This window comes from Trypanosoma brucei, chromosome 7 (genome assembly GCF_000210295.1).
Source record: "Trypanosoma brucei gambiense DAL972 chromosome 7, complete sequence".
NCBI lineage: Eukaryota > Euglenozoa > Kinetoplastea > Trypanosomatida > Trypanosomatidae > Trypanosoma > Trypanosoma brucei.
The window spans coordinates 1,325,464-1,350,420 of NC_026740.1; the positions used below are offsets into that span (position 1 = coordinate 1,325,464).

Sequence of the window (24,957 nt, forward strand, 5' to 3'; positions counted from 1 at the left end):
CAATGATCCCCTCGCACGTACGCACAGACACAAAAAAAAAAGAAAAAAATATGCAAATGTGCCTCACTCACCGACTGCCCCGGCACGCGCCATGACACACTGCAGTTTGCTTTCAATTCTTCGCCCGTGTGAACTTGTGGGAAGAAGGGGTCTGATGCATTGTGATATGGTGCGGAAGTCCACTTCACTTGTAGATGAGTCAATGATCGCCTGCAGCACAAAGTTACCGAAGCAATCGTTCATGAGGCGGCGGAGGTTGACGGGATCACACACTGTTTCGGCAATGAGTGCTCGGCGCGCTGGGCCTTCAAGCACACGTACAACCTTCTCCACAACGTTTGAGGCAAACTTATTGCAAGAGAGGGCAACCCAGTGGCCAGCAAAGGCCTGACAAACAACAACCGTCACAGCCTCAGGGTCCATGTGGTGCAGCACACACTGCACGACGTAGTTCCCGTAACAATTCATTGTGAGTGCGGGAAGAGCGGGAAGCAGGCGGGAAATGATAAACCGCTGCTGGTGAGGTAGGGTGTTCTCAATAGTCCGGATGATGGTTATGCAACCCTGCTGTCGTTGTGCAAGTAGTTGGCTGTCCTGTGCAATGGCTTCAACAATAGGTGTGAGGGCATCGCTTTTATGCCGCTCGAAGACGCTCTGGAGAACACGGCGCGTGTATGGCGAACTCACAGCAAGATCTCGCACGAGACTTGGAGTGAAGTGTGGGACGAGCGTCGCCATCAAACCAGTGGGAATGAACTCAACGAGAGCACGCACGACGTGACAGCCATTCGAGTCAAGCGCAACAGCGGGCAGGACCGGGCGAAACTCGTCCACAACAGTTCGCGTCATTTCCACGTGATGCAGGCGCAACACCGACACTAACAAGTTGCGACCCGCCGACGTGCAGGCGGCACGAGGCAACTCTCCAACAATCGCACGAAATCTCTCAACGAGGCCATTGGACAGATTGCCGGAGTCGAGTGCGGCACTGTTGTACACATGACGAGGTGCCTCACAGTTTCCATCGCCGGAGCCGGAAACACTTACGGGATCTGCGCCGTCATTATCGCTACGGGGAGCGGTAGATGCGTATGGGTTATGTGTGTAACGATGACTTCGATAACATCCCGCAGAGGCGGCAGCGTTTGTCGTGTTTGATACCGCTGGTTTTGGTGTCGCTGCCCCTTGTGCTGACAAGCTGGGTGATGAGTCGGAGGTCGTAAGCTCCCATGCGGAACGGCACTGTTGGGGGACTTGAAAGGGGTGTGTACACGCGCTTTGCGTTGCAACATTACTTTGTGGAACGTTGAGAGCTGGGACGGCCATCATTGTTAAGCGTTCACCCCTACGAAGCATTACCTACCGCAACCGACAAGGCAACAGATAAACTTATATATATATATATATGTGTGTGTGTCGCAAAGCCAGTAAGAAACAAACAAGGGAGAGAAGAAAACAACGACCATCAAAAGGGTTGACAAACGAAGAGGAGTGCATCCAACAGCCGGTAATCTAAAGACGACCTGTCTGTGCATTAAGTTTAACATTTAAAAAAGAAAAAAAAGTGGTGCATGTATGCTTAGGCTCCCACGTGCAACAACATTGAATGACTTACGATGTACATGGAGGAAAAGATATAAGAGAGCATGGTTGAGGGAGCTTGGCACAACACTAGGGAGGAGCTGCAACAAGACCGAAAACAACCTGTACACGGAGAGTTTCATAATAATAACAATAATAACAACAGTGAGAATAAATGGAAAAGAAGGAAAACACTTCACTCCCTTCGGCACAAACACCCACACACTTCTTCAGCAAACTCTATGTACACACGCTTTTGTATTGACTACTTTCCCTGCTAGCGCCACCAAGTACATGTAAGAGCCGCTAGCAGAGAGAACTCAGTTAACTGTGTCTAGGAGTGAGAAATAATTACTACGACAGCAGCAACGGCTACAAATGAGTAAAATTGAACAATCGTCGTAGTTAGCTCAATGTGAGAGGGAAAAATAAAAAAGAAAAAAACATAACGAAAAATAAAAAAAGGCGCCGTTCAAACATACACATTCCGACGCCCGGGCGCGGCTCCTTCAGTCCTTATATGGGGGCGAGAAACCGATTTCCCTGTGAGCTTTGCGTCCGCCGCGAATTATTCCCCTGCAACCGTGACTTTTTTGAGGGATTGGCACATAACGTCGGCACATTACATATGTGATCGGCCTCCACTGATAGCTGTTTTTGCCGTATCATGGACGGTTTCTGTAACTGTCCTTGAAGAGGAGAAGGGAGAGCGAACCCACCAATTCCCTGTGGAGTTACAGTTACAGTCACCGGCGAGGAGGAAACCGAGGTCCATTGCCTGCCATCAATCAAGTCAAACAATTCATGAACGTCCAGGTCTGCGCTACTCGGGGCTCCCTTTCCGTTCGTGTTCCTGAAGCTGCTGGAGCCGTATTCTTGACCACACATATCCACTTGTGAACTGCCGTTGCAGTCAATGGCACTAATGCGCCGCATGGCGTTCTTCCTCGACGTCTCGTCCAACCGATTCGCAAGCGAAATCGCCAGGGCCTTCCATCGCTCCCGCTCCGGTAAAGTGCCTTCCACCTTCTGTTCTAAGCGATGACCACGCTGTTCCGCCTCTCTACATCGCGACTCTACAAAACAGAGAGCCGAGCGTGCTGCCCTGTAGTTGTGATCTGCCCACTGAAGCTTAACACATTGTGCATGAGTTTGTTGCAACTCCTCCGTACATTTTCGAACGACCGCGAGCAGATCCGTATATTTTTCTTTCAAATCATCGCGCTCTGTCTTTAGTGCTTCCATCTCACTCGTTAGCTTTTCGATCCTCTCCTCTTGCGCCAAACTCGCCTCTTTCGTGCATGCTTCGTTGTCCAACTGGATGGAGGAGCCACCAGTGTTGCTACAATCCCGTGCAGTCTTCGCGTTTAGCGCCCCTTCGAGGTTTGCGATGCGTGTTTTGAGTGCGGTGATAATCTCCCCAAGTGTCTTTATAATACCTTGCTGATCAGCAATTGTCTGCATCGTCAGCCTTGGATCAGCTTCAGCCAATGGAGGAACGCCATCGCTCATTGTTATTCGTATTCAACTCTTAAGTTGCAACCGCTCCACACACACACAAAAAGATTCCCACACGCAGTCGCTTCCCTCCCCGTGACTCCTTTCTTTTTTTTTTTTTCCTGTGGTTTATTACTTGGTTTACTCTGTTACACGTGGTTGAACTTCTTGTACGTACGTGCACAGACTGAAAAAGATGGTTCCTGCTGAATGCACGGTATAAAGCGGTGCAGAAGAGAAGGAGTGCGTCAGCGGTAACAAAATAAAACCGATTAATCACAATGAAAACAAAAACTCACCGATTTTGTGGAGCAACGCAAAGCGAATAGAAGAAGTGTAGATGCACATATATATATATATATGTGTGTGTGTGTGTGACTTATGTGACGCATTTTACATGTCGTGCAGACTTGCCACTGATAAGGACATATAACGATTCACAAGTGCCAAATAGAAAGGGAACTAAAAAGAACCAAGAGCAAGTAAACAACAGAAAAATGCCTTAAACCAGTAACGTAAGATTCTCCCTACTCCTTACCCTCACTGTTTTTTTTGTTGTTGGAGGGGAGGGAGACGGGATGAAGAATAAACAAGGGGGAAAAGGACCCTCAGCATCCATTTATTTCCCACACCAAAGACTTTTTTTCAAAAAAAAAAAAAGGACATACACGAATAGTTGATGCCGCTGATCGCCCCAACCTCTCAACTATTTTCAGTCAACAAACTGGTGGAAATAGATAAGTTATGCTCGCTTGCAGGGTTTAATAAGGCTCACTATCGTCTCCATGCAAGCTGCAATGGTAGCTTCTCCCAGAAGGGCGACGTCAATAGGCCCCGATGAGATGGAACTGCTTTTTGACTTCGGATCCAGGTCATCGCGGTATTTGACGTGTTTCGAAGTCGTCTTCTCCTTCTTGGCGGGGTCCGTCTGCTGGGTGACGGTTACTTCAACGACCGGCACCGTGCGGCTGTTGTTGTACCGCAACACTATGAGAGCAGAAGCTTGTGGCTCTTCGCAAACGTAACTAAATGTAGCAGTTCGCGAAACCTGAGCGCCTTGTGCACTTGTGGTATCCACACCCATGTTCACATCCAGTGGCAAACCAAACAACAATGTCAAGTGATCCACCAACTGAAGGAAGTGAAGTGGCTCCCAGAGGCAATTCAACAACGCGCTCTCTAGGAAAGGAATGAAATCCATCATGCAGACACTACTTCTTTGAAGTGTTTTTTGAAACTGCCCGGTGTGACGCGGTAGGCCTTGCAGAGAAATGACCCTACGGACGAGTTCAGCGATGGATATTTCAACCCATCCTTCCGTTCCTTTGGCTTCAATTTCAACTTCCTCTCTCAGTGCTTTTACATTTACAGAACTACGATCCATCATGAGCACCATGAGCAACGATATCTCCACTTTCGCCACAGATGGAGCACCGCCACCCCCCAACCCCGTAAGCTTTCCGTAGAGCTCAAGGATGCCTCCTAAATCTTCACAGATTTTCTCGTTCTTCTCCTGCAGCAGCGGAATGGATAAAGCAAGGCACGTGTGATCAATTGAATCTTGGACTACACCCTCAACACACCGACCGTCAGCTCCGCTGATCGTCCTCAGGTAGGAGTCGTAATCGAAGCTTAGTTTGCTATTGATATTCCCTAATGTACTTGACAGCTCGCCTGTGCACTTTTTAATGTAGCTACGTTGGATCCATTCAACGAGACCTTGCACGCGTACAGTTAACGGGGTTTCCATGTCGAATTGTGGTTTTGTCCCAGCATCCAACCACGAGTAGTCTGCAAAGCGATTACGATCGGGATTAGCACTACTGCCATCAAAGTCGTTCGGCGTCGAGTTGGAATGGCACAGCACAAAGTCTAAATCGGGTGTATCTTCGCCCTTAAAAACGTACGCGTCGAATAAATGAAGGCTTAATGCTTTGATGGGATATGGGTTGTTAATGGTATCACTGGTTTTACAATGGTACATAGCCTGCAATTGTGTAATATATCCTATTTTATATTACTTCCTGCACTTCCCTCCCTTTTCTACCCCACTCTGTGCTGCCACTCTTTCCTTCCCCACCACCAAAATAAAATTGCAGTGACGATAATCAACAACAACAAGACAACAGAAAAGGAGGGAAGAGGAGAGGGACTTGAGGGGAAAAATCTAAACGCTCGAGGATCAGGGAAGGTGGCAAAAGAAGGGAGGACATAAGGTGAGTTTCATGTCACATTGCGGAACAGCAACCCAAAGTTTATACGCACGTGCATATACGTGAGTGGATGCAGAAAAATATAAGCATTAACAACAACTTTACCCCATACAATTCATCACCAAACAACTTCTCCCACCGCTGCACTCCTTTTCATATCATCCGCTCCCCTGCCTACAAAACGTCCAACAGTCCTGAGCGCGACAAATCCATAACACCCCAAATACCACCATACGAACCTCCATGATGCGTGCGCGCCACAGCAGAGAAGAGCAACAACGCCTCAAACAGTGAATTGGGCCCCGGTTGTGTCGGGTAAGTTTTATCCACAGCTCCGGTGCGGTAACGCACATAAAAGTATGGCTAACCCGTATCGCCTACGACTAGCGCAAGGTGCTGCTGCGCGTTGAGCGGTTGGTGAGGGAACCTCACATAGTTGGTGAAGCCGGGTACACATGTGCGCAGAATGTGCGTTAGTAAGTGGGCATCTGTTGGGAAATCGTCGCGCCATGTGCTTATGTCCCCACAGTTGTGGTGGTACGACGCAAGCGACTTTTGAGATGCAAATGTCCGGATCCGCCCCACCACATAGGTGCGTCGTGCTTGCTGCTCAGCAACAGATGCTGGTGAAGAGGGTGTGAACGTTGCGGTAGTGTCCAGTTTCATCTCCAGCTGTAGTCGTTGATCTATGTGCATAGTTACGTCAATGTTCTGCACATTCTGCCCTTGCGTAGCAATTTTGTTTCTTTCATCCATGAGGGCATCCATTTTCCTTACAGATGGTGGGGACGAGACGGGCTGCGCTGGCACACCAAATCCCACTCTAGGGGCAGATGAAGGAGGAGGCATAACAATTGTCTCATCCAAGCTGTGGCCGCAGTCAAAATGCCTCAACTGTCGCTCGACGAACCAGCGGTTTGTTGAGTCCACCTCCTCAACAAGAGTCTGGCAAAGGTCCGACAGCCACTTGCGCACCTTCACTTGGGAACGCTCGGGGTCGACAATACCTAAGCTATTCCACATTGTCTCCGCTGGTCGATCGGCAGATGCTGCGGCGGAAGCCCTCTCGCCACCACTGCCGTACTGCACGCGAATGCCTTCAGATGACACCGAACCAAACCCACCACCAGCTGCCAGCGGGGCGCTGATGGAGGTCGCAGCTGCGGGAGCTGTTGCCATGGAACCCGAAACGGTACCAGCGGCGTTAACAGAATTGTGTGCCGTCGGAAGCGACCCCTCCATTCTCTTGGGTAGTTCCTTTGCCGAGAGAAACTTATCCAGTTCGGCACGTGTTCGTATGGCATACTCGCCCTCCAGGTCGTGGTGACCCTTCACACCAATAGGTTCGGTTAGTACTTCTGTGGCCCCCGCTGTTGTCGTTGATTGAACGGTTGCAGGTGAAAAGGGCACGGACAACCCCGGTGCTTTCCGGTAGGGGCCGCACGCACCAGCGAAAGGGCTCCGGTGCTTCTTCCCGTGACGGTCCTTGTCACTTGACTCCTTCAAAAACGACATACAGAGAAGCAGTACCAATGAGGCAACAAAAATACAACCCGAAACTCCACCCACTTGCTCTATCATCGAATCCTCCAGAACTTCGACTAACACGTCGTCTATCCATACGTGTGTAACACCCCTGGGATACAGCCAAGCCATCACATACAAGGCAGCATAGAGCACTCCACTGATAGCAGCTATGATTTTCAGGTGAAAGCGCTTCGTCTCCCGTCCGTACACGATATTGCGCCTCTGCCGGTCAAGTTCGATAAGTTGATCCGCATATGAGAGTCGCATCTAATCGATTCAGTCGAACACAACTCCAAGCCGCTTCTAGTCCTGCTGAGACCTCTTTTTCGGCAATCAAAGTGACAGGCGAAAGGGATAAGATAACGGACATACAGGACAATAACAGCACAATACGTGGGATTGAAAAGAACCTGCAGCGGCAAGTGGGTAGTAACAACCATAGTGGTGATAAGTGGGGTATGCGCTTCTTTCAAAAAAATATATATATATAAATAAATAAAGCAAATAAAGAATGTACATACGCACATATATATATGTATATATATGGTAGTACGTCGAGACTGCAATAAGCGGGCAAGTACAGCCCCTCATTTCGCTTACAAGACACCGCAGTCGGAAATGCGGACAGGTGATGTTGGTTTATCCCCAGTACCAGTTTTTACACCCTCCACTTTCCTCACCACGTCCATGCCCTCAAGTACCTTACCGAAGACAACATGGCGACCGTCAAGCCATGGTGTGTCCACGGTTGTAATGAAAAATTGCGAGCCGTTTGTATTTGGTCCAGCATTCGCCATCGACAGGGCACCAATGAAGTGCTTCACGTTGAAGTTCTCATCATCAAAGCGTGCACCATAGATGGATTTGCCGCCGGTGCCGTCATGGTTGGTCATATCGCCTCCTTGAATCATGAAATTGCGGATTACACGGTGGAAAGTGGAGTCCTTGTAGCCGAAGCCATTTACGCCAGTCGCGAGCTGTTTAAAGTTCTCCACTGTGCGGGGAGTTTCCTTGCCGAATAGCCCAATGACGATACGGCCAGCAGGTTCGGAGCCAATGGTGATGTCAAAAAACACCTTATCTGTAACTTCTGGTGAGGCCTTCACGCCTCCCGCCATGGAGAGGACAGCCACTGCCACCAACAAAGCTGGCATGAAGGCTGGGGTTTTCGCTGAAATGTCAAAAAAAAGCATTTGTCAGTGCCTTTTCACTGGTTTCGTTTGCCTTGTGTAGGTTCTTTTCTTCGCTTTTTTTTTTTAAAGTAGTGCGACGAGGTTTGCTAAAACAACTGCAGAAAGAGTGATAGTGACGGTTAGTTCAGCAACGGCACTGACACAGAAGCGCGTTGGGTAAGTCAAAGACGAGGGAGGGGGAAAACCGGCCGTGTGCCCGTGGAAGAGTCCGCACATGGCAATGAGCTAATGGATGGTGATAAAGTTCCCATTAACTTCTTTTTATCCACATCAAAAACGGAGGAACTTTCATCGAATACAACCTGTACGACATGATGTCGGTTTAAACTGAAGAGGACACATCTACATTGAAAGCAGCAAGAGCACACCGCATCAACCTGTGTGTGCGTGTATATGTTTGGATGGTCTGGTTTATTGACGAACCCAGAAACGGGATCGTACAACGTGGGCACGAGCAACAACAGGCAAGTAAACAAGTCACTTCTCAACACAAATTCCAGAGACTCGGTAAAAAATAAACGTGGGAGCACTGTTCTAAGCCCTTGCACGTGCCCTGGCCGAGGCCTCGCGATGCAAGCGGTCACGCACTGCCATCAGAATGACCCCAAGTAAATTGTGTCCCGTCCCATCGCCAGCGTCTCCCCAAAAATCGTCTTCCTCCGTGTGGTCGACAATCAGCCTGGTTCCGGTGTTCATCAGAATTTCCCGGGCGTTTTCATTTTGTTTGAACTTCATGTAGTTTCCTAACAACATCACATCTACTTTTAATCTGTCCCAGTCGCCCCGCTGCCGACCCTCCCTCTCTGCAACGCGCACAAGGCGGTCTAACTCCCATACCGACGCCGCCGACTGAAATGGTGCCGCGTCGGGTAAACCTCCAAACCGCTCCGTCAGAAAATAATGATGCAACGAGGGGAACTGCGTGTGATGTATGGTCACTGGGTGAGGCGAAAGGGGACTGAAAACCCCATACGGCTTCTCCCGTGAGTCGTGGAACCGCACAACTCCCTTACTCATCTTCTGCTGGTTACTGGCACGTCACTTATACAACTACTTGTCCTTCAGCGCCACCTCTATGTCCCCACCACGTCTTGGCTGGTAAAATGTGCAGCTGAGACCTTCTCTCTTTCCCTTCTCTCTCCGGACGATCTATCACTCCTCTAAAACGGATGCTTAATCTTCTCCTTCAATGAAACAAATCCTCGGGTTCCGCACTAGCACAAACACGTAAATATATATATATATATATATATATATCTGTGTATTCAGCAAGTTGTGAACGGCAACTTCGGGGGTTGAACAAGAGTTAAAAAGTTGGAAGGAAGCAAATTTAATTTTCCAGTTAAAAACGAAAGAAATGAATGGGTAAAAGAGGTTAGGGTTAGACAACAAAACAAAGGAAATAGACGAAGAATTTGGGTAAGGGGTGGGAGTTGCGAGCAAATTTACGCATAAATATATATTTATATATGCGTGACTTTGTGTGTGTAAAAGACTATCCAAACCAATCGGTGAGGTTGCAGAAGTAGCCACTCCTTCAGCACATCCTCCTCTTTAACATCGCGTACTTCTCCTTCCCTTTTTTTTTCACGTTTGACGTCTTCGCACGGACCGAAGCATACGCCTGTCGCGTTCTTCCCTCCTTTCCTCCCCTCCTCTTCATTTCCCTTCGCCTTTATACTACTCTGCAAACGTCCACATACGACGCCACGCACGGGAGCGCGTTTAGTCTTTGCGGAGCTCAAACATTTCTGTACCCACTCCATCCGCAGTAATGATGTGGAAGCACACGGTGTCACCAGTGAATATGTCCCTCTCAGCTGCACCAGTGAAGGCATTTTTCAACATGCCCAGAGCCTCTTCCATCGTGAGGTCAGCCGGCGCCTGCGTAACCATGTGTTGTCGAGTAAGCAAACAGTCCAATAGTGGCTCCACAAAGCTGCTAGCGGAACCACATGTGCCATAACGAAAGGGTTCCGTCGAGCCAACAGGGTCGTAACTGTAGCACACACCTGCGCCCTTCTCGTCAATGCCAACGATCATATTGAATGTGTAGTATGGGAAAAAACGCCGTTGATAGAGCATTGTGGACGTAAGCTTTGCGATGGCCTTTGTTGACGGCACTTTCCCACCGTTATTGTATTGATACCATTGAATGCGATACTTAAGCATCTGCTGCAACTGAAGACGGTCCGCTTGCATGCCCGACGACGCGAGGAAGATGCGGTCAGTGAGTTTAAACAACTTGGAAGTATCCGAGCGGGTGTGAATGCAGAAGTCACCGTTCAAGCGTGTATCGGCGCCAAGCACAACGTAGTTGCTTCCTGCAATGGCAGCGATGGTGCCACCATTGTCTGTGTAGGGAGACCAGTGTTGCGGGTGTCCCTTGGCCCCTTGGCGTAGAGGAAGTGTTAACACAGAGTTTCCTAACTTTCTGGGGTAACCGTGATGCTGCAAGGTATTTGCTTCACCTACGTGGTGCTCACTGAAGTCTTCAATCATATCTGCAACACAACGTTTATATTCCGCGCGGTTTCGTATAATGCTTGCTTTTAACTAAAACAAAATAGTAGATTTCCTGGTAAGTGAAGTGCAGTCGACGACAGTTTGAGAGACAAAAATCAAAATATTAAAATCGCTTCAGTTGGAGAACTAAAAAAAAAATACAATGTGAACCTTTATTCGGGTCTTTCCCGACCGCTCTGCTTTTCCAGTACGATGGTGTATTGTATAACAAATTCACGCAAGCACGTATACATCACGAACTCTCAGAAAATGTACCGGATACTGCCAATGGAAACTTCAGAGACGCATAGGTGAACCAAGTGAGGCGACACACACCCTCACATGGCACACTTTTAATGCCACACAACACTCGCACACACAATACCAAAATATACCAAACGGGCTACATGGGCCTCCCGCTACGAATTCCCTCCTGCATCTCAAATTCCTTCATTTCCAATCGTTTTTTGTAGTGCTCACGGGCTGCTTCACAAGCGGGACATGTGTCACCGCGCGCTAAGATGCGTCGCGCCTGCTGATAGACCTCGAAGAGCAGAAGTGCCGCACAGGTTGAAGCCGAGAGAATCCACATGCTGTAATTCTGTGAGCCCTCGCTGTAACCAAAATCACGTGTGTTAAATACTTCCCACGGCCTTTCGCGGGGTCGCCGCGCCTTCGGTAGGCGCACAAACAGCGAGGTTGTACGTTGCAACATTAACCACTTTTTTTTTTCGAAAACGAAAACAAAGGAAAAGGTGGTCCGTGATGCAGGAAGTAGCTTTATCTCGGAAAGGTTCCATATGGGACACAACAAAGACTCGAATCACAGAAACGAAAACAAGCAACCAAAAAAAGAAAAAAAAAATCATCCAGTCGCAAAATAACGAAAGGATACAGCGAGCGACACGGAAAGAGGGGGAAGCTTCGCCACGGCACTGAACCAAAAAGTTTGCGTGGAACATATTTTATGGAGTATTGTAGAAGGGGAGTGAGTCCACGAAGTACTTACTGTACTTTTCGTGACTAACGACAGCATCAGCAGCCTTCAGAACGGCACCTCCAGTATCTCGGCACTCAAATATCATTAGTGTACGCTCCTCAAACGCAAAAGGTGTAAAAAGCGTACTGTGCCGTGAAGCGCTTGACGACATTTTGAAGTAGGACTGGGAGGGGCGTTTAGGATTGAAAAACAGAACGCTTTGCAAGGGATCGCTGTTTCCTTTCCCGTGGTTAATAACCACCTGGTCAACGATGATGTCTTCTTTAGTAATCTTTGTGCTCTGTTTTTTTGAAACGGCGGCGACGATATCTTCTGCCACATCGTTGAGCCAGTTATCCGGCGGTGCGGCCTCAGACTTCAAGGCACGGGAAAGGATAAAGCGATATATATCTCTCGAGCGTAAACGGGATATTATGTCTTGTGCAGGTTTTAGATTTGTATCTGCACTACTCTCTATGGCATCTAATACCCAGTCTCCCAACTTCAGGAACAACTCCTCGTGACAAACACACTCGAGAAGAGTGTGGCCGTGCACTAAGAAGTAGGGCGCAGCTGCACCCATAATGTCACAAATCATATGATCTATAGCTTTGACCACGCGGTGCTGGTACACATTTTTATGCAACTTGGTACGCAACACGAATAACTCCCGGAGCGAAAGGGCAACCTTCTCCTCAAAAGCGAGTTGCCACTGCCCCTCGTATTGTACCAGACGCGCAGAGTTGAATAGGCGACTCAAACGAACATCCACTGTTGGTTTACCAAAGCAACAGAGTGAGTCACGAAGGAAATAGTCCAGTTTGTCAACATCGATACCATTTCGTTTGTTCGTCACTATCTCTGTGTAAACAAGATGCGAGGCAGGCTCACCTCGCATAACCCTCAAAACATCCTCCACATCATCTTTAGGGAGTAGGACCTTTAGTATGTTGCGGCCAATGGTTTGCGACATTTTGTCGTGGTCGAACAGCAAACCAAACTTGCGAGACATGACCTCCTCGAACAGATGGGAGAACGGTCCATGGCCAACATCGTGAAGCAGCCCGGCCAGCATCACCTTTTCTCTGTCCTTGTCATTAATTCGAAGGTCTGGCTGGCAGCGTTGAACTCGTCCCAGGAGGAGTTGCGCAATATGGGCCACACCAATACTGTGCTCAAATCGCGTATGTACGGCGGCGGGGTACAGGTAAGACGAGGAACCGAGTTGTTTCAGTGATCGCAGCCGCTGGAACGCGGCCGTGTCCACGGCCCGTGCAACGATTGGGGGAAGTGTTATGTGTTCGTGCACGCGGTCCATCACTGGCACATCGCGCAAGTATCGACAGATAATTCCATTTCTCATTGTATCTGTGTTTTCGCAGTTGCTTTTCTCTCAGTATCTGCACACACACACACACACACACACACACACCACTCTTATGTCTGTTTATGGACATTACGGAGGGAAGGGGGCGGTGGAAAAAGAAAATGAGATGTTAGGGGTAACGTGGTTCACCACCGCAGGGACAGAAGGGAAAAACAAAATCTACTAACGGCGATTATAGCAGATGGGAAGTGTGAGACTGGCTCGAACAACTAAACAAGCAGAAGCATGTAACGATATGACAGTTCCACATACTGCATGACATCCACGCACAGCTACTAGGAAGGGGGAGCCAAAAATCATAATGCCCCTCCATACTCAGTTAAAGACGGAGTTCTCCAAAAAGTAATGGTGATAATAGAATTAATTAATAGTAATAGGGAAAACATCCGTCTCGCGGCGATCACCACTCAGTCTCCTAGCAGCAACTGACGGTACCAGTCACGGTTCCTGCAGCGTCCGTAAGAAGCGCAGAACTGCAAGACTCCATACGAAATGGATGCAACGGATCAAGGGAAAGAGAACGCGATGGTACATTCCCTTCTAGTGTTCAGCAGCAATCATATCAGGAATAAACTCACGAATGGGATATTCCCGCTTGCATTGTGGGCAGCGCAGTGCTCCTTCACGGATGGCCACGTCTTGAATGGCGTAATGTACAGCCTTGAGGTCCCTTGAGTCATCGGAGAGATCCACGTCCTCTAATTTCTCCGGCAGGACATTACCGGCATCCACCTGGTCCTGCTTCTGAGAACGCAAGGAATTGAAAGCTTCCACAAGATAGGTGTAATCCATCCGTGCGAGCATTGTTCGAATGAATTCAGGGTTGTACTCAGATGCCAGTACCTCCAACTCAGTGGCCTGCAGCTGAAGCGGAAAAGATTGGCACTGGATGCAGCATAGAAAATTATGAGTGAGCAGCCTCATCACCCTCAAACCAGTCGGTGAACCAGTAAGACTCCCTGTCGCACACCAAGAAGTAAAATAACTGCCACCAAAAAAAAGTGAAGGAAAATATCAAATAATAGAGGTTCCAATAGAATAAACACATATCTATATGAAGGAGTAACAATGAGCCCGAAACGCACGAATGACACAGCTTTGCTTAATATGACAAAGTTTGGCGTGAAAAGTTAACAACAACATTGCAATGCAAACACTCCAACTAAACGTGAGAAATAACCGTATGGTCGCTTTCTATGAGGCTTGTGGCCCGAAAAGTCTATTCTTCTTTGGAATAATATGAAACCCTAAAGTCTTAGGTACGGGGGCTCGTTGCAAAAGGGGAAGTTTTTCCCGTGGTGGTATTTGCCTTTGTCCCACGAGATCAGTGCTGTTGGGGAGGCCCATGAGAATATCCAAGGCGGAGGATTTCGGCTCTGCATCACTACTCTGACACCTACGCACTCCATCTCCGGGGCTCATCAATATTTCAAGTGGTCGCCCCTCTCGGAAAAGTTCTGTTGAGGAGGAAGGACCGGGGGATCGCCGAGACGCATGCTTGGGAGCAGCAATTGGACGAGACTTCTCAACCTCGCCCGCTGGAGTGTGTGGATCAGGCCTGCCCGCATATAGCGCTGCAGGATCAATCGCCCCTGTTTCGGGCAGGTGAAGCGCTCGCCTAAGCAACAGGTTCTCTTCCCGGAGCCTGCGTATTTCCGTTTTCAGATCGTATACCTCCTTCTGGGCGGTGTCCACGCGCTCTACGGCCTTGAACTGAATTTTCTGCGCGCGTTGAGCGAAGTAAATGGTGCGGAGTGACTCCTCCACAAACCTCGAAGAGGGCGTGACACACGCCAGCAAAACGGTCCGGCAACCCCCATCAAGGCTATTCATTAGAAGCTGCGTCAATACACTGGAGCGGTACGGAATATGGTCGGCACGCTGGCCGGCTGAGCGACCTTTTGAGAGCCGCTCGATGACATTTCCTAAAGCAAAGAGTGAGCGGTTAATGGACTTTGTGTCCTCCCCTACACCTCCCGTGTCGCGCAGCCGCTCGGAGCCTGCAAGGTCCACGAAGGTAAGCTTACCGCGCCGCGCAGGTTTTTCTCCATCAATGACCTCCGTATATATGGTGAAGATAAGGTGTGAGCGGCTACTGTCTTCGTTCAGCAAATGTGCTGCCCGCTTCCGCCTTGCCTGCCCCTCTCGGAGCACCAACATGAAGTCGTTAATGTCTAAGCACTCGACAATCATTAGATCCTCAACAAAGAAGCATCCCGCGCCCTTAGACCAACGGCACTTGAGTCCCTCTGTTCCATTCAATAAATCGTTAATACGCTCGTTGAACAGTTCCAAATACGATGCCCGCAACTTTATGGTCCTTCCCTCAACCTCTCCAGCAGACTGAGCCTTTTCACGGAATTCTGAGACATACCTTACAGCTTCGAACTGAATACCATTCTCAGCTGTTCTGCCATCCTCCCCTTCCGTCGGACCGCTCATGGTGTACGTCTTGCCGCTGCCCGTTTGGCCAAAACACATAATGGTAGCGGCTTTCCCCTCAAAAGCAGCATCGCACATGGCGTGCAGGTCTAATGCGCGGAAGACCTCCTCTTGGCTCACATCAGGGCCTAAACAACAATCCATGTCGAAGGTGTGAATTTGGTCCTGTGCACCGCGTGTGCCGCGGGATGTGGCATTTACTTTTGTGCCACCACATTGTACTACAATACACACCTCCTCGCCCTGAGCCTCCTCTCGCGGTAGCAGCGGTCTGACACGTAGAAAAGCACCTATGTGTTCCATTCCTTAGTTTATTGTGTGTTTGGAACGACGCTAATATCCAAACAAAACAGCCGAAGAGCCATCCAAACCAACGACAACCCCGCGCACGTTGTGAGGAAGCTTCCCTGACTTTCAATCAAGATTGTAACCGTGAAGTGCGTATATGTGTTTCACGTGTACGTGAGCGCATATTAAGAAAGATTTTAGGGAAGAGCCATGGTGCATCGCCTGTGAAAATTGAGAACAGTATAATTGACAATCAAAATTGACATGATAATAAAGGCAGTTGCCGCTGGATACCATTAAAAGGGTTAATTTTCATCTGCCTTCTCCGCACACACACACACACAAAAAAAAAACACGCTCACGCAAGTATCGGTTGTTCCTCATACGCTGCAAAAAAACAACACGAGGTGCGTCGATCAGTAAAACACAGCGATTACCCGCACCCTTTTTTTACTTCTGATGCCTGATAAACAAAACGGACGTATTACACCTTGACGATCCGTTAGTACAGACAATATTGTATTCACAAAATAATTAATAGCAACCCAAGTTGTACCTGCAATAGCAGAGAGACATAATATACAGCAACTACCGCACACAAGGCATTCATGGCAATCCTTATTACAAGGTAGAAGGAAAAAGTGCAGAGACTAACTGTTTTCTGTTATTTTGCATGTAACACTATAGGTAAAGCCTCTACTGCCATCAGCCCATTTTCCATGATGAAAAGTACCTACAGAGCAGAATCTGAGCATGAATAACTCGTGATTTGGCAACGACGCATACCCCCAACCCACTTGCAGAGCACATACGCTCCTTTTCCAGCGGGAATGCAAGGCCGCGGCATGTCTCCAATTCAACCTTAAATTTACGGAAGAAGGAGAAAAAGAGGCAGTGAAAACAAGGGAAAACGTCGGTAAATTCAAAAAGGTTGATGACATAAGGCACACTGTCAGCAGTAACACACACAGTCCACAGGAGTACGTGGTATGAAGAGGGGGAGGGATAAGCGCGGCACAAATACATCGAGCGCGTGATCTCTTTCGGGTCAGCACTCACCAAGACGAAGAGAAATGCAACACAAAACAAAAGAGAGATGAAAGTTCACGAGAGGTTGGTACACCACACCTAGAGACACTTTCTTCCTTCACTTCCTTTGACACCAAATATACACGGCAGCGCGGAGTGTGAGACATCCCTCCAACAGCGAACAAGTGTGCGTGCTCAATGCTAAGCTACAGCACCTCACAATCCGTTTCTATCCTTACAAGTGATTCAGACTGCACTCACTGTGGTTGCACAAACGGGAAAATACCCAAGGCTTTCTCCGCTGCAGTAATGCGCTCTAAGATTTGTCTCTGTCGCTTTGATAAGTCCACCTGAAGACTCTCATATGTATCCTCCACAGCCCTCATTGAGCCCTCGTTCTCAATGAAAACTTTCATGTCTCTTTCGTTCTGAATAGTCTGTAATCGCAACTGCTCTAAAGCCATCGCCTCCTCATACTCCTTCTTATACGTTTCCAACTCAGATGCCCGCTGCTCCTCCACATCCTGCTGCGCTTTGGCGAGTGGCGGTTCTTGCGGAACACTCTCAGGTGCCAAGGCATTTCGAAGGGGAGGGGCCGACACGGGGACCTCCAGAAAATAATTGAACTCCTCGGGTTCCCCAACCATACGAGCATGAGTGGCGACGTAGTGGTACAGCGAGGCGTGCTGAACGATCCCTTGAATAAGCCACGTACTAAAAGGACCGATATCCTCCCTTTGAAGATAAATATTTTCTTTGGGAACGGTGGAAACGGCTTCTGTTTCCTCCACCACCTTCTCTGCTGCCCGATGGCCCCTTCGTGCTGATGTTTTGGAAGAAGACTGAACTTCCCATAAGGCCTCCTCAGCCTGTAAAGCCCGCTTCCACTTCCACTCTTCCTCCACTTCAGAGGTAACAAAGGCGACCACTTCTTCCTGCATTTCTTGCGTGTTACAACCATCCTCTACCCTCTCTTGAAAAGTACACAACCATTTTAACAGATGGACTACTTTTGCCGCACAATAACCCTGCTTCGCGCAGAAATTGATGAAATCCAGACGGGCGTCCACAACTATCTGCTGACCGAGGTCCACCTGGTAGCATTCGGCACCGAGTGCAACGGCAGTCATCGTTAGGAGGGATACTTCGTCATTTGCCCCAACAAAATGCAGCAGTTGCTCTATAAATTTTTCATCTTGAAAGGAAGGTGTCGTATCAACGGCGTACGACGACAAACACTCCGACTTGCGACGCGGAGGCATTAGGACTAACGAATGATGCTTAGAGGTATGAAAAATGCAAAAGGGATAGGGGGAGAAAGAGGGTCTTAGGGTTTTGAAAAGAAAAAAAAACGCACAAACAAACAAACAAACCGGTAGATGAAGGCACACAAATACCTGGCACACAGGAGAGAGTTTTCTGAACAAGTAAAGTACAAGCACTGCATTTCGCAACACACTATCCAATGCATGCAGTGCCAACTAAACTTTACTAAAAAAAAAGGAAAAAACTATCCACCCACACACGAAAAAAAAATTCTTCACAAATATGGTAAAGCCTACATGGGGAAAGTTGGTTCATTTGTCGTGAAAAAAACAAAAACAAACAACAGCCTCATCCCCGCAGTGAATTCTAAGGTGACAAATGGTGAAGAAGGAAGGAACTTAAATAGTACAGGTTCTAAGCATGGTGAGGTGGGGGGGTCAACAGAACTACCATCTTCCGCGCATCCGTGGACTTTTTGAATCCGAAGGTAATCCTCGAGGGTCTAATAGATGTGTTTATAACCACTAAATATTCACCCAGTGACGATCCTTCGGCATTAGCCATCTGAACACTGGTGATAACTGATGTGGAAGCACACATGCGATGAAAGCCACCTTTTGGTGACTGCTGATACCATTTGACAGACCCCTCGTATGTGTCGACGCTCACCAAAGTGTGGACATCCGTTTTAAATGTACCGATTAATGACCAAGCCGGCCGAAAGCACTGCGGAGGTGGTGCAAACTCCACGCCATGGAAAAGTTCATCGGGGACATCAATACTGGCGAGGCCCTTTAGTCTGTGTGTTGGGTTCAGCATCTCTGCCGCCTCTCTCGTTAATGACGCCATCTCCTTTCTAGTGGACGTTTTTGAAGATACCGATTGAACTAGCGACAATGAACGGGAAGGAATCTTGTGAATTGATGGTTTGACGGATTGGGAGCGGGACGTTTTGGCTGAGAGGGATGCACTGGAGGGAAATAACGAGACGTTATTTGTTGCTACTCCGCATGCGACTCGCGAAGTAGAGCTCGCCTCCCGCACCACAGGCTGGTGTGGTATCTTATGACGCTGTTCATATTGCCTAAGTCTTGCTACCATCCTGCTGATATTCTCCTTTGCTTACCTGCGTTACACTCTGACAGCGAATATAAAGTACAAAAAAAAAGGAAAAGGAATCAGGCATAGATGCGCGAGCAACGCGTGAGAAGCAACAGGTATATGTGGAGTGGGATACGAACGAAGCAAAACAGCCTTTCACACATAAACATATATGTTATTTTCACACATACACACAACAACCATTTTTCTACAAAGAAAAACAGGTATCAGTCACAACTATGGTCTCATGTGCACGAATGAAACAAAAAAAAAATCTAATCGGGACCTGCCACTCGTTGTGTGCACCCTCAAACTTCCTCTTTCCCTCTCCATTTCCACCAGCCTTAACAACACCGTGGCACAACGCGCAAATGTGTTGTCGTTCGGCTTTGTCTGCCTTTATGGAGACGGAAATGACAAGGCAGCGAGCGATTATGGGTGAAGTGGGAGAAAACAGCACACGGGATAAGAATAAAAAACAAACTATAAAAGAAGTGGCTGCCGAGCTCGCTATGCAGAACCCAGTAGACCCCAATCTATGTGATTCACACACCTGTCGTCTCTATGATGCTTCAAAAAAGCCTACACGGCGCATTGCAGAGGGGCTATTGAAAATCTGCTCTTAACATATATTGGGTACCCGCGGACACACACTAACGCATACGCAAACTATCATAGTCACGTATATATACATATACATACGTGTGTGTGTGTGTGTGTGTGCGAATGTGTATCTATATACAAATGTATCAAAGTGCTCGTACATGATGACAATTATTTCTCTGTTCTATACGCTGTATGAGATATTAAAAAAACCCATTAACACGTTTTCGATGTGCGCAGCGATAAAAAAGTCAATCACAACTACCGGCACAACTGCAATTCTTGTTTATGGGTTCAGGCACCTGCCTATCAAAAAAGAAAAACATGCTGCATGGCGTCAATAGAGAGAGCCGGAAGGGAAAGAAGGTCCCTCGCTTGTTAGCGCAAATGTTTTTTTTTCTTTTACACCCCCTCATAACCTTCCCCATTCTCACACCCACACCGTACCCCCACGTTTGATATACGCAGACATGCTCTTTCAATCTTGCTGTTGGAGGGGGGGGAACATCACTTTAACATCACCAAACATTGATTATTTACTAAGTTTGGGAACTCAGTGATATCGTCAGAAGCATTGCGGCGCCCTACTCCCCACACTACCACCACTGACGATACTCCACGAGAGGAGATTATAACATCTGCAACGCGCGGCAAAAATCCCGCCCAGTTTATCCGCTGACACCCGCCTAAGCAAACACAACGAAGCGGTGCCTTCCTCCATCTCAGTAAATCCCAATGCTTTCGGTATACTTTTTCCCACTTTTTTGCCACACGGTAAGAGCAAACCTTACCCAGCTTCTCTACAGGACATGGGTCGCCAGAAGCGATAACGATAAGAAACCTTTACGCGCGTCCTCCTTGTCTTTCCTTCTACTGACGTGCTTTCTGATCCAAATGTCCTCCGCTACGCGGTTAGCTTTTACAACCTGTACGGAAAGATGAAGAACTCTATTGTACGGTTTCCCTGGCTACTGCAGGTGCAACCCGCGTTTCTCTGGCATCTTCCTTAGTTGGTTCGGCAAGTGCATCGGAGTTGCAATAACCCCTACTTGCGGTGGCTTTTGAGGAGGGGCACGGCAATCCGGTCGTGGAGGCGACGTCAGAAGAGGAATTCGTCGTGACTTCCCAGGCATTGGCTTCATTAGGGTCGAGGTATGCGGCGACGGTTCCGCTTCGTCTCGCCAACTCACCGCCACTACGATCTTCTCCAGACGGGTAACTCACTTCACGAATCCGACGTTTGGGAGTTACGTCGCCGTCGTCATAAAGTTTATTGCTCCCGGTCTCCTGCTCATGTCTCATCCTCTTCAAAGGCAACTTCAATGGGGAAGTGGTGGAAACTTTTGGATCAGGGCTATCCTGAAGTGCCCCCAGTGCTCGTTGCCTTGCCTGAGAAATAACAAACTCCATACTGAGAAAAACCGGCGGGGTAGCCACGAATCCGAATCCTTCTTCACTTTTGCCCTCCATGGCGACGCGCCAAGTAACAATCTCTAAAGGGAGGTCTTCCATGGGAAGTGATTTACCCACCTCTACATCGCGCATCCCTCCCAACACGATTACATCGCCATGGTGCAGAGGTGTCGGAGCGGAAGACGCGACTCGGATGCCGTTAACAAATGTTCCGTTACTGCTTCCCACATCAACAAGCCACAGACTGTATTGCTCCTTCACCGGGATTTCCGTTTGACCCTCGCAGTCGACGTGCCGTCCTTCGCATCGGGACGGATCGCTGGCGGCTTCCCTTTCCTCAACCCTTTCGCTTGTTTCAGGCTCACACTTTTGTGCAAACATTTGGCAGTGCCACTGCGATGAAAAAATCAAATCCATTTCTAAAACCACGTCGTTATCGATGGCCCGGCCGATGGTGATTGGTTTGCCGCTCAGGGGTAGTCGGACGGGCAAACGACGCTGAAGCCCCTCAGGGCCCCTGGTAAGGACCAGCGAAGCACAGATATGCTCAGTCATAGTCTATATACGAAATATATATATATATATATATATATTTGTGTGTGTGTGTGTGTACAGATGTATACCAAAGCATAGAAGAAGCGAAGAGTGACATAAAATGGTGGGCGAGTGCACACACACGTGGGGAAACAAGAAAGGATCGGCAAAACCATGTTACGTATGGATAATGGGGAAACTGGAACGGGCTGTAACAAGCCTGTGCAGTGTCGAGGAAGGAAGAAAGCGAAGTCACTAGTGGTGCGCCCAACTGCTGCACAACAAGTGTAAAAAAAGAGGAGAGGAGTGCGTGTGGGGGCCTCTGATTCCTCAGTGGAGGCTGCTTCGGGGCGGTCACAGTTAATCCCAAAAGAAAGTGAACAAATTGCTTCACCATTTCCCCTCGCACGCCTGTAGCTAAAAACGAGGGTTTGCGGAGTGCTCAACGTCACCTCCCACCAAGCTTCCGGCCCGCTTCTCACACACCATATGTTCTCATTCTTTTCACATAAAATACATGCGCTCCCGTGCTGATGCCGGTAACTTTTTTTAATGCGGGTCTTCAAAAATAACATAAACCGAGTAAAGGGGAAGGAAGTTTGTTGGAAGATGAGCGAAATGGGGGCTAACGCGCGATGGAGAACCCCTAGGCACTTTCTCGTCACATATTCATGGTGTTAGGCCCCATTGTGCACTGGCTCTGCAAATTTTTAGTGAAAGTGTACTTGCAGGCGAACTTGCCGTCGTATTTTACAGTCTCCCATCCCTTTCCGTAGTCTGATGATGTTGCCTGGTATAGGGGATGCTGCTTGGTTCCGTGTATGCTTTTGAGTCTGATATCAGTAGAGGCAGCTGAAGCCATTCGCTCTTCCAGGCTTACCTTCGGTCGATCCAGCGAAAAGCTGCGAATGCAGTGGAGCTCAAAGTGCTCATCACGTACCGTTTTGTGAGAGATACCAACAAGATATGCCGTTAGTTCCTCCACCGTGATGCCACCGTCCGAATGGGCCTCCCAAAAGTCATTAAGAAACATTCGTTCAAGCGCTTGGGACTCCCACCCCAAAAGAAGTTTAGGGTGCCTTGCAGTGTCGTACACCTTCATTAATTCATCAAAGGTAATGAATCCAGAGCCATCCGTGGGGACACGCTTCAACGACAGCGACACGACGTGTTGCCGCCGTGGCGACAGCGAAGGGAGAAACGAGCGTTTAAAAGTTTCGACGTCAAAAGGAGCACTCTCATCAGTCACAGTTGTGACACCCCTCAATATCCCAACCCCACCGCAACGGCGGCCAAACTGAGAAGCGAGCATCGCAAAATCAATATCGTTTATAAAAACATTGATGCTGCGAAATGCATTCCGCACACCACCAACCGTGCGCTCGGACTCTGGTAGTTTGTCTACAACGTGTACGAGGACCCAAAGCTTCTTCTTTCCGAGTCGCTCCACTGCTTTTGCAATAAGAACGTCCATGACCACTAATCCTATGCCTCTCTATAAATGTACAAATAAATATATATATATATATATATATATATAACCCTATTCACTTTCTGTTCGCGCACCTCTAAAACTCTTTCTTGCTTTACCCCTTCCCTCCTTTTAGCGTTTCTTCGTCGTTTCAATATGATCTTCCACAAGTGCACGTGTAGCTTCGACAAGGAGGAAGAGTAAACCACTTCTCGTAAGATGTTGCGCTCAAACGTGGGGACCACCGAATGACAGAGAAGTGGGGGAGGGGGAAGGGAGGGAAAGATCAAAAGGTCGAAATATTGAGATACCGAAGTGATTACAACAATGAAACGTGAAGGAAACAGATGTTTACAAAGCTGAACGAAAGGGCAAGTTGGAGGAACGGAAGGAGTAAGATGTGTCAAAACAAGAGTTCCCCCAGTGCGGCATTGGTAGCCAGAACCAGCTTCGAATGACGCCTGCATGCTCTTATTTATTTTATTTCCTATTTCACCATGTGGAAATATTACCCCTTTGAATCTCCCATGTTACGCCGCTAATATCCTCAACTCCGTCTGGTCCGGACCACATCCCTTTCATTTCTCTCTCTCTTTCTCTCCACAAGCGTCTCCCCAGTTAACATGGAGTTAAATGTGCAGTTGGGATGGTAATTCGAGCGGGAGACCTCACCACCACCACCCTCTCAAATTTTCGCACCAGTTTTAGATCCAAGGAAGCACCGTATACACAGCAAGGCGACCACATTTAGCGCGGATCCAATGAGGTTGTTTCCGTAAAAATGAGCGACGCCGTTTCCCATCACACGCACAACTGCAACCCAAATCCACACACCTGAGCTAACATTATGGGTACTGTTGACCTTGTTTGAATTATGTTCATTACCTTGCACACGCCCCTCAATTAAACGCGCCGCAATCAAAAGTGACACGATGTTCACGAAGGCCTCCACCGCAGAGCGGAGGTTCTCCTCATCGAAACCTGGCTGTCCCATCACATGATACCAGTTGAACCAACGATACAGTGCGACATCAACAGCGGTCCACGCGACGGCAACAGCGGCACTGGCATCATCGCCTCCACCCATCACTTGCAACGACTTACGCGCTTTTGGATCGTTGAGTGCGAAGTCTATCAGCGCTGCATCCATCACCGGGACGGCCAGGACCTTAAACATTTGTTGAAGGCAATTCAAAAATAATCCCGAACCCGTCAGCGACGTGATGATTGTCGACTGTGCAATAAGGGAGAGGGCGATAACTGCGACAAGTGGTAGAAGCCGCTGAGGACGCATATTGTACCCCCTGGAGAGCAGAATGATGGGTAACACCATCAGAATGTATATGGAAATGTTGCAGAGGAGACTCATTGGATATTTTCTTGTGAGGGAATTGGGCGTAACTTCTCCCACCTGGAGTGCGTGGACCTCCTGAAATAAGTGCGTCCTAGGAAGAGGGGTGGAAAAAATATATATGTATATATATATATATATATATGCAAATCAAAGTTGAGACAACGATGACGCGTTCGGTGGAACTTTCACCCAAAAACAACTTTATACCAAGGACATAAGCAGGTGAAATAAACGAGGCTTCCCTTCGCTCACCACGAATACCCTTGCACAAAAATGTGTATAACCAGAAAAAGGAAGGAGATAATAACAACGAAAAAAAAACAAGACACATGGGTCGGAAAAAGAACGAAGCAAAAAAAGAGGGAGAGGCATGGCCGCCCGACAACTCATATGCAGTCACAAGGAGCGACAAGCAACCCCTTTGGTAAACAAATAACCAACACGGGTACGTATGAGACTGCAGGGAGTTGCCTTGCAGCCGCCGTCGCACATCTTCCCGCTCCTCTTGGGAGAAGAGTAAAGAGAGAGGGAAGGAAAGGAACAGCAAAGCGCACAGAGGCGGTGGATGCATTAC

At 48.3% G+C, this 24,957-nt stretch overlaps 21 protein-coding genes across 21 annotated transcripts; 2 read left to right on the forward strand and 19 right to left on the reverse strand.

Moving 5' to 3' along the window:
• Positions 1 to 63: 63 nt before the first annotated feature.
• On the reverse strand, positions 64 to 1,356 carry TbgDal_VII5400 (pumillio RNA binding protein, putative; the record flags this gene model as incomplete). Its single annotated transcript, XM_011776607.1, has 1 exon — positions 64 to 1,356. The coding sequence occupies one exon, from the start codon at positions 1,354 to 1,356 to the stop codon at positions 64 to 66; it is 1,293 nt and encodes a 430-aa protein (XP_011774909.1).
• A 219-nt stretch (positions 1,357 to 1,575) lies between these two features.
• TbgDal_VII5410 (hypothetical protein, unlikely) lies at positions 1,576 to 1,881 on the forward strand (the record flags this gene model as incomplete). Its single annotated transcript, XM_011776608.1, has 1 exon — positions 1,576 to 1,881. One exon carries the CDS (start codon positions 1,576 to 1,578, stop codon positions 1,879 to 1,881), a length of 306 nt encoding a protein of 101 aa, XP_011774910.1.
• A 216-nt stretch (positions 1,882 to 2,097) lies between these two features.
• Positions 2,098 to 3,093, reverse strand: TbgDal_VII5420 (hypothetical protein, conserved; the record flags this gene model as incomplete). Its single annotated transcript, XM_011776609.1, has 1 exon — positions 2,098 to 3,093. One exon carries the CDS (start codon positions 3,091 to 3,093, stop codon positions 2,098 to 2,100), a length of 996 nt encoding a protein of 331 aa, XP_011774911.1.
• Positions 3,094 to 3,820: 727 nt separating this feature from the next.
• Positions 3,821 to 5,062, reverse strand: TbgDal_VII5430 (hypothetical protein, conserved; the record flags this gene model as incomplete). Its single annotated transcript, XM_011776610.1, has 1 exon — positions 3,821 to 5,062. One exon carries the CDS (start codon positions 5,060 to 5,062, stop codon positions 3,821 to 3,823), a length of 1,242 nt encoding a protein of 413 aa, XP_011774912.1.
• Positions 5,063 to 5,654: 592 nt separating this feature from the next.
• On the reverse strand, positions 5,655 to 7,085 carry TbgDal_VII5440 (hypothetical protein, conserved; the record flags this gene model as incomplete). The annotated part of the gene is made up of 1 exon (XM_011776611.1): positions 5,655 to 7,085. The coding sequence occupies one exon, from the start codon at positions 7,083 to 7,085 to the stop codon at positions 5,655 to 5,657; it is 1,431 nt and encodes a 476-aa protein (XP_011774913.1).
• Positions 7,086 to 7,414: 329 nt separating this feature from the next.
• On the reverse strand, positions 7,415 to 8,011 carry TbgDal_VII5450 (cyclophilin-type peptidyl-prolyl cis-trans isomerase, putative; the record flags this gene model as incomplete). The annotated part of the gene is made up of 1 exon (XM_011776612.1): positions 7,415 to 8,011. The coding sequence occupies one exon, from the start codon at positions 8,009 to 8,011 to the stop codon at positions 7,415 to 7,417; it is 597 nt and encodes a 198-aa protein (XP_011774914.1).
• Positions 8,012 to 8,545: 534 nt separating this feature from the next.
• On the reverse strand, positions 8,546 to 9,028 carry TbgDal_VII5460 (hypothetical protein, conserved; the record flags this gene model as incomplete). Its single annotated transcript, XM_011776613.1, has 1 exon — positions 8,546 to 9,028. The coding sequence occupies one exon, from the start codon at positions 9,026 to 9,028 to the stop codon at positions 8,546 to 8,548; it is 483 nt and encodes a 160-aa protein (XP_011774915.1).
• Positions 9,029 to 9,736: 708 nt separating this feature from the next.
• Positions 9,737 to 10,513, reverse strand: TbgDal_VII5470 (20S proteasome beta 6 subunit, putative; the record flags this gene model as incomplete). Its single annotated transcript, XM_011776614.1, has 1 exon — positions 9,737 to 10,513. One exon carries the CDS (start codon positions 10,511 to 10,513, stop codon positions 9,737 to 9,739), a length of 777 nt encoding a protein of 258 aa, XP_011774916.1.
• Positions 10,514 to 10,919: 406 nt separating this feature from the next.
• Positions 10,920 to 11,231, reverse strand: TbgDal_VII5480 (hypothetical protein, conserved; the record flags this gene model as incomplete). Its single annotated transcript, XM_011776615.1, has 1 exon — positions 10,920 to 11,231. The coding sequence occupies one exon, from the start codon at positions 11,229 to 11,231 to the stop codon at positions 10,920 to 10,922; it is 312 nt and encodes a 103-aa protein (XP_011774917.1).
• Positions 11,232 to 11,481: 250 nt separating this feature from the next.
• Positions 11,482 to 12,858, reverse strand: TbgDal_VII5490 (hypothetical protein, conserved; the record flags this gene model as incomplete). The annotated part of the gene is made up of 1 exon (XM_011776616.1): positions 11,482 to 12,858. One exon carries the CDS (start codon positions 12,856 to 12,858, stop codon positions 11,482 to 11,484), a length of 1,377 nt encoding a protein of 458 aa, XP_011774918.1.
• Positions 12,859 to 13,422: 564 nt separating this feature from the next.
• Positions 13,423 to 13,806, reverse strand: TbgDal_VII5500 (hypothetical protein, conserved; the record flags this gene model as incomplete). The annotated part of the gene is made up of 1 exon (XM_011776617.1): positions 13,423 to 13,806. One exon carries the CDS (start codon positions 13,804 to 13,806, stop codon positions 13,423 to 13,425), a length of 384 nt encoding a protein of 127 aa, XP_011774919.1.
• A 270-nt stretch (positions 13,807 to 14,076) lies between these two features.
• TbgDal_VII5510 (kinesin, putative) lies at positions 14,077 to 15,627 on the reverse strand (the record flags this gene model as incomplete). Its single annotated transcript, XM_011776618.1, has 1 exon — positions 14,077 to 15,627. One exon carries the CDS (start codon positions 15,625 to 15,627, stop codon positions 14,077 to 14,079), a length of 1,551 nt encoding a protein of 516 aa, XP_011774920.1.
• A 690-nt stretch (positions 15,628 to 16,317) lies between these two features.
• Positions 16,318 to 16,638, reverse strand: TbgDal_VII5520 (hypothetical protein, unlikely; the record flags this gene model as incomplete). Its single annotated transcript, XM_011776619.1, has 1 exon — positions 16,318 to 16,638. The coding sequence occupies one exon, from the start codon at positions 16,636 to 16,638 to the stop codon at positions 16,318 to 16,320; it is 321 nt and encodes a 106-aa protein (XP_011774921.1).
• Positions 16,639 to 16,898: 260 nt separating this feature from the next.
• On the reverse strand, positions 16,899 to 17,903 carry TbgDal_VII5530 (hypothetical protein, conserved; the record flags this gene model as incomplete). Its single annotated transcript, XM_011776620.1, has 1 exon — positions 16,899 to 17,903. The coding sequence occupies one exon, from the start codon at positions 17,901 to 17,903 to the stop codon at positions 16,899 to 16,901; it is 1,005 nt and encodes a 334-aa protein (XP_011774922.1).
• Positions 17,904 to 18,321: 418 nt separating this feature from the next.
• TbgDal_VII5540 (hypothetical protein, conserved) lies at positions 18,322 to 19,008 on the reverse strand (the record flags this gene model as incomplete). The annotated part of the gene is made up of 1 exon (XM_011776621.1): positions 18,322 to 19,008. The coding sequence occupies one exon, from the start codon at positions 19,006 to 19,008 to the stop codon at positions 18,322 to 18,324; it is 687 nt and encodes a 228-aa protein (XP_011774923.1).
• A 239-nt stretch (positions 19,009 to 19,247) lies between these two features.
• TbgDal_VII5550 (hypothetical protein, unlikely) lies at positions 19,248 to 19,634 on the forward strand (the record flags this gene model as incomplete). Its single annotated transcript, XM_011776622.1, has 1 exon — positions 19,248 to 19,634. The coding sequence occupies one exon, from the start codon at positions 19,248 to 19,250 to the stop codon at positions 19,632 to 19,634; it is 387 nt and encodes a 128-aa protein (XP_011774924.1).
• Positions 19,635 to 20,559: 925 nt separating this feature from the next.
• On the reverse strand, positions 20,560 to 21,579 carry TbgDal_VII5560 (hypothetical protein, conserved; the record flags this gene model as incomplete). The annotated part of the gene is made up of 1 exon (XM_011776623.1): positions 20,560 to 21,579. One exon carries the CDS (start codon positions 21,577 to 21,579, stop codon positions 20,560 to 20,562), a length of 1,020 nt encoding a protein of 339 aa, XP_011774925.1.
• Positions 21,580 to 22,219: 640 nt separating this feature from the next.
• TbgDal_VII5570 (hypothetical protein, conserved) lies at positions 22,220 to 23,032 on the reverse strand (the record flags this gene model as incomplete). Its single annotated transcript, XM_011776624.1, has 1 exon — positions 22,220 to 23,032. The coding sequence occupies one exon, from the start codon at positions 23,030 to 23,032 to the stop codon at positions 22,220 to 22,222; it is 813 nt and encodes a 270-aa protein (XP_011774926.1).
• An 11-nt stretch (positions 23,033 to 23,043) lies between these two features.
• Positions 23,044 to 23,496, reverse strand: TbgDal_VII5580 (T. brucei spp.-specific protein; the record flags this gene model as incomplete). Its single annotated transcript, XM_011776625.1, has 1 exon — positions 23,044 to 23,496. One exon carries the CDS (start codon positions 23,494 to 23,496, stop codon positions 23,044 to 23,046), a length of 453 nt encoding a protein of 150 aa, XP_011774927.1.
• Positions 23,497 to 23,714: 218 nt separating this feature from the next.
• Positions 23,715 to 24,398, reverse strand: TbgDal_VII5590 (hypothetical protein, conserved; the record flags this gene model as incomplete). Its single annotated transcript, XM_011776626.1, has 1 exon — positions 23,715 to 24,398. The coding sequence occupies one exon, from the start codon at positions 24,396 to 24,398 to the stop codon at positions 23,715 to 23,717; it is 684 nt and encodes a 227-aa protein (XP_011774928.1).
• A 76-nt stretch (positions 24,399 to 24,474) lies between these two features.
• On the reverse strand, positions 24,475 to 24,954 carry TbgDal_VII5595 (hypothetical protein, unlikely; the record flags this gene model as incomplete). Its single annotated transcript, XM_011776627.1, has 1 exon — positions 24,475 to 24,954. The coding sequence occupies one exon, from the start codon at positions 24,952 to 24,954 to the stop codon at positions 24,475 to 24,477; it is 480 nt and encodes a 159-aa protein (XP_011774929.1).
• Positions 24,955 to 24,957: the final 3 nt, after the last annotated feature.